The sequence below is a fragment of the Dinoponera quadriceps genome, unplaced genomic scaffold, assembly GCF_001313825.1.
Source record: "Dinoponera quadriceps isolate SergipeBrazil2010 unplaced genomic scaffold, ASM131382v1 scaffold1846, whole genome shotgun sequence".
Classification (NCBI taxonomy): domain Eukaryota; kingdom Metazoa; phylum Arthropoda; class Insecta; order Hymenoptera; family Formicidae; genus Dinoponera; species Dinoponera quadriceps.
Genome location: NW_014556140.1, coordinates 74,684 through 82,423, shown reverse-complemented (window position 1 = coordinate 82,423; position 7,740 = coordinate 74,684). Strand labels below are relative to the sequence as shown.

General features: G+C 47.0%; 1 protein-coding gene across 1 annotated transcript in view; it reads left to right on the top strand.

The window, feature by feature from the left end:
• Window positions 1-7,740, top strand: part of LOC106746952 (scavenger receptor class B member 1) — a 36,617-nt gene that overhangs the window by 23,600 nt on the left and 5,277 nt on the right. The window contains exons 2-4 of the mRNA XM_014624136.1: window positions 2,916-3,253; window positions 4,803-5,300; window positions 5,990-6,188. Of these exons, the coding sequence (XP_014479622.1) occupies window positions 2,916-3,253; window positions 4,803-5,300; window positions 5,990-6,188 (1,035 nt within the window). The remainder of the gene's footprint in view (window positions 1-2,915; window positions 3,254-4,802; window positions 5,301-5,989; window positions 6,189-7,740) is intronic.

Below are 7,740 nucleotides of genomic sequence, written 5' to 3'. Positions count from 1 at the left end.
GGGGGGGGGGGGGGCGCATAACACCTTTTTTGTTGGAAAGAAGAGACCGTTCTCGTCTGCCATAACACTCAGGTCGACAGAATAGTGAGCATACGTGTAGCGAGATCCCTCTCTAGTGTGTGTCTTTCAGTTCCTTGAGCGCGTAACCACCCTTCCTCGGTAACAGCGTCCGGTCGCTATGACTCCGTGTTAGCGCGAGGTTTGGCAACTCGTCTCTAGGCCGGGTACTCCGGGATCTCTAATATCTACCTTCGGGGTTGAGGAGACTTTTGGGAGCGTTCGGTCGCTGAGGGCGAGGAGGGACCTTCCTCGCGGATCACGGAAGTCCTCCATATCAGAACAGCCCGATTTACAACGGTCGTGGGGGTCACTGCAGCCCGCCTGACCTACCACCACCGAGGAGCAGCAGCGGGGAACACCGTCAGCGACGTGGGTCGCTAACGGGGGGACGGCTCGCGGGACGAATACCAGGACACATACGCCGACGGCAAGGCGGGTTGCACAAGATCCAGGCACCTTCGAGTTCGGCACGTCACACCGCTGGCCAGGTGGGTCGCTGGAGGCACCACCTTGGACCGACGAGGGACTCAACCACGAGGCAGGACAAGAAGCCTCCCCGCGCAAGCACCGTGCGTGCACCGAGGATCCGGAAGGGCTCCTTCGGTGACAACAGGTCACCAGGAGCGCAACTCCAACTCCGCCCGAAGGGGCGCGGGGGAACTAAGCGTCAAGCCCACACCCATACTAAAGGGTATTTCGCGCACCCTTCGCGCAACAGCGAACCGCCGACCGTTCGTAGCGCGCATATCAAGCCTTTCCTACAGGCACCGCGACTGTAGGCGAAAGGGACGAAAGGGCTCGTTCGGTGAAGGCCGCCGCCATTTAGCGTCAGTACGCTCTCGTACCATCCACGAGGGCGCTTTCGACCCGGACGGGTCCCCCACGTGGCGTACGGCGCCGCGCGACTGTCCAGTGCGTCAACTCTCCACCGAGTAGGCAATTGAATCGGCGCTCGCTCCACCAACCTATTTGGACGTCCGTAACGGATACAAATTTATATATACGCGCGTTTCGGACGCGCGAACTGTCATGCCAAGCGTCGTATACTTCTAGTTTAAGTCGATATGAACGAAAAAGTGTTCTACTATCTTGCAGATAACTACGCAAAATTTTGTGTTAATTATTGAAAATATCCATGCATAGAGACTTCTTTAATTAATGAGTAAAAAATTTTCGTGATTACTTGCAAAATGGTGAATGTTTCTTTTTTGGTTCAGAATGGCTTAATCTTCATGTATATGACAGCTGTTATATCTAGCAACATATATGTAAATATATATAGTAAATAAATATATATAAATATATTTGAGATGATAAACATAGCATATTTAAATATATCAGAAATATAAATATGGGAAGTGAAATCGGATCGATGAGGCAACGACGAAATCTGGACAGGTTCTAACGAAAACGTCAAGGAAAATATCTCTCTCTCATCGTTTATCTCGCGCCATAAAATAAACCTCCATAAACGGACCTTTTACGACGCTACCGGCCTTGCACGCGGAGCTTTCTTCGACTCGGAATAATTATGTAAAATTACGACCACGTGCGCTCTTACTCACCGTTATTTCTCGCCATCTCTTTTTCGCACGCGCGCTTAAGTCTTCAAGTTCTCGCGATTCGATTTTAGCGATTTAGCATTATTCTTCGCTGATTTTCCAGTCGCGGGCGTTAACTCGCGTAAATGAGTAAGCGTGCGCGCCCTGCGTGCGTTTGCGCAGCTCCGCGTTAAACGCGCCGGCGGTATAAATAATAACGCACAGCACGGCGTAGGATAAATATTTACGAGAAAGGCGCAAAGTGCCTGCGACCGGTTTATGCTGCTCGGCGATTGTTTCGCCTCGCGAACGCAGCTTACAACGACCGGGCGTAAAATTACTCGCGTTGCAGCGCCATCGGCAGCCGGCCACCTTCCAAAAAGGAAGACGACTGTTCAAGGAGACGACGGCCTAAAGGTTTCCAAAACCGGTCGACCTTGCTGCTCTCTGATCGCGTCCTGACGATCCCACTAATCAATCATTGGCTATCGACCTCGGTCGAAGGTTATGACGCAATCGACTGATCGATCGATCGGCGAAAATGACCGCGTTTACCTGCTGGCCGTCGCTAACTAGGCGCATCACGTCACGTTGTTTGACAACTCGACGGGAATACGTGAATTTAAAAGAACCGAGGACGCGAGGGTCGCGCGAGAGTTTCGTAATCGAAACCGCATGAGAGATGATATATGTAAGAAGAAAAAAAAAAAGAAACACGTGAAGGACAAAGTGCGAGAATCTGTCTGAAGTGCAATTGTTGTACAATCAGTCGTCAATCAACGGATCAAGTAAGATCGGTGATTTTTTTTGTGAACCATATCAGGGTCACATATGTGCGACAACATCATTTCTTTTCTACACTCTATATATAAAACAAAAAAATCCTATTTGATATGATTGTATAAGGGCAAATATAATATAGTCTGTGGGGATCATTCGTGAAATAAATCGCGATAAACGAATATATTAAGAGAATAAGAACAAAAAGGAGCCAAAAGTACGAAGATACGAGAGATATAGGATGTAGCTTTCATTTCGAAACGAGATGATTATCTCATTTTACATACGAGATTAAATTCTTGTTGGTTCTTCGTCCCTTTTGCATTCGTTATAACCAAGAGAGAGACAGGATTGCGAGCATTGGATTTATTCTCGGAATCACGTCTCTCTTTTGCGCGCGCTATCGTCGAATCTCTCTCCTCTATCCAAAGCTGCCACCACTCGGAATATCTTAATTAGCATCTCAATTATAGTAATTATATCGAGAATGTCTCGTCTTTGACAACCTCTCTCAACGGCTTTTCCTCTCTTCAGGGGCAGCCGTGGCGATCGGGGTCCTGTTGATAATCCTGGCCGTCGTTCTGGCAATACTATTTCCGAATCTTATCGACCTGGTCCTGGACAAGGAGCTCGTGATACGGGATGGCGGTCGCACGTACACGTGGTGGAAGGAGCCGCCGGTGGTGCCCCGTATGCAGCTTTACATTTACAACGTGACGAACGCCGACGAGTTCCTGAACAACGGCGAGAAACCGGCGCTGCAGGAGCTGGGCCCGTACGTTTACACGCAGCACTGGGAAAAGACGGACATCAAATTCAACGACAATGGGACCGTTACTTATAAGGTCAAGAAAACGTTCGTCTACGCACCGGTAAGTTCCCGGGCCCGGCGGAACGGCGATTTACGGCGTTAGTCAATTGCGACGTCAACGATCCGGGTCTTAACTGTTTGGCAAATCGACCACACGATAATTTCTGGAGCACATACAGTGGTTTCCGTAGCAGCCGGTCTCCTTTCAACACGCGTTGTCGTATCGATATTACTGACGTATTGAGTGTAATTCAAATACATTCCCGAACGCGTCATATTGCCTCGTTAATTTCTTTTTAATTTATATTTTGACACTCTCTGAAGTATTGGTTATTTACTTCAATAGAGATATCAGCAATTTTTTCCTGATTTTGGTTTTTGTTGCTATTTCTTGATATATATATATACATATATATATATATATATATATACATCAATCTTTTCAATTTTACTATGTTTTCTAGTAATACAGGAATTAGTGCCGAAGGTTACAATGGAATTTATCATCACGATTTTAATTATTACGATGAGAGATATTATAACCAGGACAACTATTTTTCTAATAAATATTATGATAGTGTAATTTTTCTAGTAAATATTATCACAGTGTCAGTGATGATAACTTCATATGCACATCGCTGCTACTATTTTTGCGGTTGAAACCACAAGGAAGAGTAGTTGAGGCCGAAAATGACTGCAATTTCTCTCAGTGCGTTTTGTAAAATAAAACGCGAAGGGTGCTCGACCTTTCCACTGCACGAACATACTCGAGGCACGTTTCCTCCGAGACAAAGTAGCAAGCAGCGAGAAGCTACCTCGCGGAAAAAGTGTTTGATTATCATTCGAAACGACGCACGTCTCTCGGTCGCTCGGGATGTATTGCGCGTAATCGACGATCGTCGGTTTATCGAGAAACGCGGACACCCGGAATATCGACCGGTTACTGAGAAAAAGAAAATGAAAAAAAACAAGAGTCAGCAAGAATCTCTCGCGGTGCTCTGAATGGCAATCGCGCACGCGTCTCTCCGTGTTATTTGAAAATCAGCCATAGGTGTGCTCCTTGTGCGCGGCCGAGCGCGAGCTATTCTTGTACGCGCATCGGAATCACCGCGAGGTGACTTTCTACGCGCGTCAGAGAAACGCTTCCACACATAGCCGGGCGTACTAATACGACTCTCAGTAGCAAGAGAGAAAACATGAGCGTTCCTGCCTCGCCGGAAACGTAATCGGAATATTCATAAATCCGCGGAAGTTATTTACATTACGACTTACGTCAAACTTTTTACTCGCTGCTACGCGGTTAATGTTTCAAGTTTCAGCTTACAGCTGCCTCTTCTCATATGTTGCGACTCTTCAAGTTTTACATCTTTTGTTGAAATTCTAATGCAGGACTCTCCTATTTCTAAAGACCTCTCACTCTCTTCTTTTCTTCCTTTTTTTTTCACCTTTCTCTCTCTCTCTCTCTTCTTTTCTACAAATTTCTTCCGAACCCTCGTCGTGCACTTTCACGATCTTCTATTTTAAGCCCCCCTTCGTCCAAACCGCTTGCTTGACTTAATGACTCAAGCCGGGCCTCTCATTTCTTTCTTTCTCCCGTTGTGGAATTTCAGGAGCTGTCGACCGGCTCTGAGGAGGATCTGGTGGTTGTGCCGAATGTTCCTATGCTATCGGCCACCAGCCAGTCGAAGCATGCCGCCCGATTCCTGCGTCTGGCGATGGCGTCCATCATGGACATCCTGAAGATCAAGCCGTTTGTTGAGGTGTCGGTCGGCCAGCTGCTCTGGGGCTACGAAGATCCTCTGCTGAAGCTGGCCAAGGACGTGGTGCCTAAGGAGCAGAAGCTGCCGTATGATCAGTTCGGTCTATTATACGGCAAGAACTCCACCATGCCGGACCTTTACACGATATTCACGGGTGCGAACGACATCACCAAGTTCGGAATGATGGACAGATGGAATGGTAAGGATGGCTTGGGCCATTGGACCACGCAGGAATGCGACTCCGTGATGGGCACCGACGGCAGCATATTCCCGCCGCACATCACCAAGGAGACGGTGCTAAAAGTCTTCGAGAAGGACCTCTGCAGGACGTTGCCGCTGGTCTATCAGGTACGCTTCATTAGTCGCAACTAATATTCATTGTTTTTATGATGTAAACGAGAATAAAGGATAATTATCTTATCGAAGCGTCGAGCTCTGAGTAATTTTTCCGGTGAGATCTCACAGGATACGAGTGTAATTACGAGAAAGAACTAAGAACATGTTCGTTTTTCAGGAACCTACACGTGTCTGTTGCTTTTTTTATTAATTAATGTTTCTGGTATTAGTAATATCGATCCTACTGCGTTGTTACATCGTGTAGATAATTATTTGTTTCGCATGAGATGAATTAAAGCCTACGCGATTGATTGATAGTAAAATGCGGTATTCACGCTGTACGGAAGAGAAAAATCTCGGGTAGGAATTTAGAATAATAGTGATAATAATCGATTCACCATAAGTCTATGGTAAAAAGCGTCTCCTTTTCTTCTTAACTTTGTTGTCGCATCGAGTCCAGATCTAGATTTTGCCGGCGCTCCTCGACACATTTCGTCTTTTAATTCCTTTCTCTTCGTCCCGTTCGAATCTCCAGATCCTATCGAAATTTCTAACGTTCCCACTAAAATCTATCAAAATATAACGAAAACATTAAAACGAAAGGATGAATTGTATTTATCCGTTTATTTTTAAGTTTCAATAAGGAGGAGCTTTGATTCCTATCGTCGTATCTTCGACTAAAATTCCGAACGTTCCTTCAGCACGACGTGGTATCCGCGGGGGATGTTCCCGGCTACAGATTCTCGCCTCCGACGAACGTCTTCACCACGGTGGAAAATCTGCCGTCGCAGCAGTGCTTTTGCCCGGCCGGGCCTCCTTGCGCGCCAGAAGGAACGTTCAACGTCTCTTTGTGCCAGTACGACTCGCCGGTTCTCCTCACTTTCCCGCATTTCTACCTTGGTAAGTAGCACGCGCATGGCTTTCTGGAGAGCGCCGTTGATGAATCGTCTGCAACTACTAGGAAACTACCTACGATCAGAGAGAGAGAGAGAGAAAGAGCAAAGACTCGGGGCTCGATACCTCGATCATTGAAACATGCAACCAATGCGAAAGAAGGAGATGGCGTAGTTGTTGAGCAAGCGACGGCGAATCTCGCGTCTCCCAGCTGCTGCTGTTGTTGTTGTCGTTAGAACTGGTATCGCGCGAATTTCCTCAATCATGACGCGATATACATTGTTCGATTCTCTTGACGTAACACCGTTGCCTGATCTGTAATTCATCGACGTCGGTCAGCGGAGAACCGATCTCCGTCCGGATCGGTCGCGCGATTCTAAAATGTATCGGCTTATTACGCAATTCGCGTCACATATAATCCGTGTTGCAATTATTTCTATATTAATATTTCGCGCACGACGCGTCGCTCTCTATGTAGAGGTTTCTCGCACGGTTCTCCTGTGCAGATTCGCGCCGCTCACACGATCGTTCGCATCGCCACTTCCTGGATGCTGCTAACGAGCTGTAGGTCGACCTGACGTCTCGCCATCTCGCCGTTCTTTACGTGGAAAAGCGACCGTCTGATCGGTCGGTCGGTCGATCGGTCGGTCGGCCGGTTTCGCGAAGATCGTTGCAATGCGTGCCGGTTTCGTAAGCGAGACCTACCTGTCGCGCCACTTCCGGCTTCGCGAGACTGCCGAGTACAATCTCGAGTCGGTTTTACCACGAGGCCCCGATTTCTTTCCTCTCCTCGTAAGCGCACAATCCCTCTATCTATTTCTCTCTCTCTCTCTCTCTCTCTTTTCTTCCTGTTCGCCGCGGAAAGCCGCGTGATTCTCCCACGAAATATTACACCGACTCTCCCGTCGCTTTATTGTCGTATTGTACAAATCTCCCGTGTAGATGTAGCTTTTACTCTCGATTTCCGGATTTCAAGAGCCCCCGAGATCTCACCGATGACGCAGTTTACGCGTCTACCACTAGTAATAAAAATAGTATCTTTTCCAAAATGATGGGGTTTTTCCGGAAAACTCCGAAGAAACTTGGTTTTTTCTCAAAGGTAATTTTTCCGGAAATTTGTGAACACTTAATACCAAATATCGTACATTTTTCTCTCAGTGCAACGAAAAATTCAGTTACACCAATGATTTATGAATTACTTTTTTTTGTATGGCGACTTATGAATTATTCTTTACGCGTTATCTGCCGACAATGCACGCATGCCATTGGCACACGGGAGATATTCGATTCCGAATGTATTGAGCGGATTGTGCGTGGATAAGACCTGGCGGATTAAGTAGAAAATAATATAGATGCAAATTCCCCTCGAGGAGAATTCGCGACCGGGTGTCTCTCGACGACGTGAAAGGAAGGATCGAGCATCTCGAGTTTTATGTAAGTTCGTCAAGTTTTCCACAATAATACTCGCTCGGCTCCTTTCGCCGCGCGTTTACATTTTTGCATGACGCGTCTGAAGTGGATTAATCGTGGATAATTAACGACGTCTCTCTCTCACGTA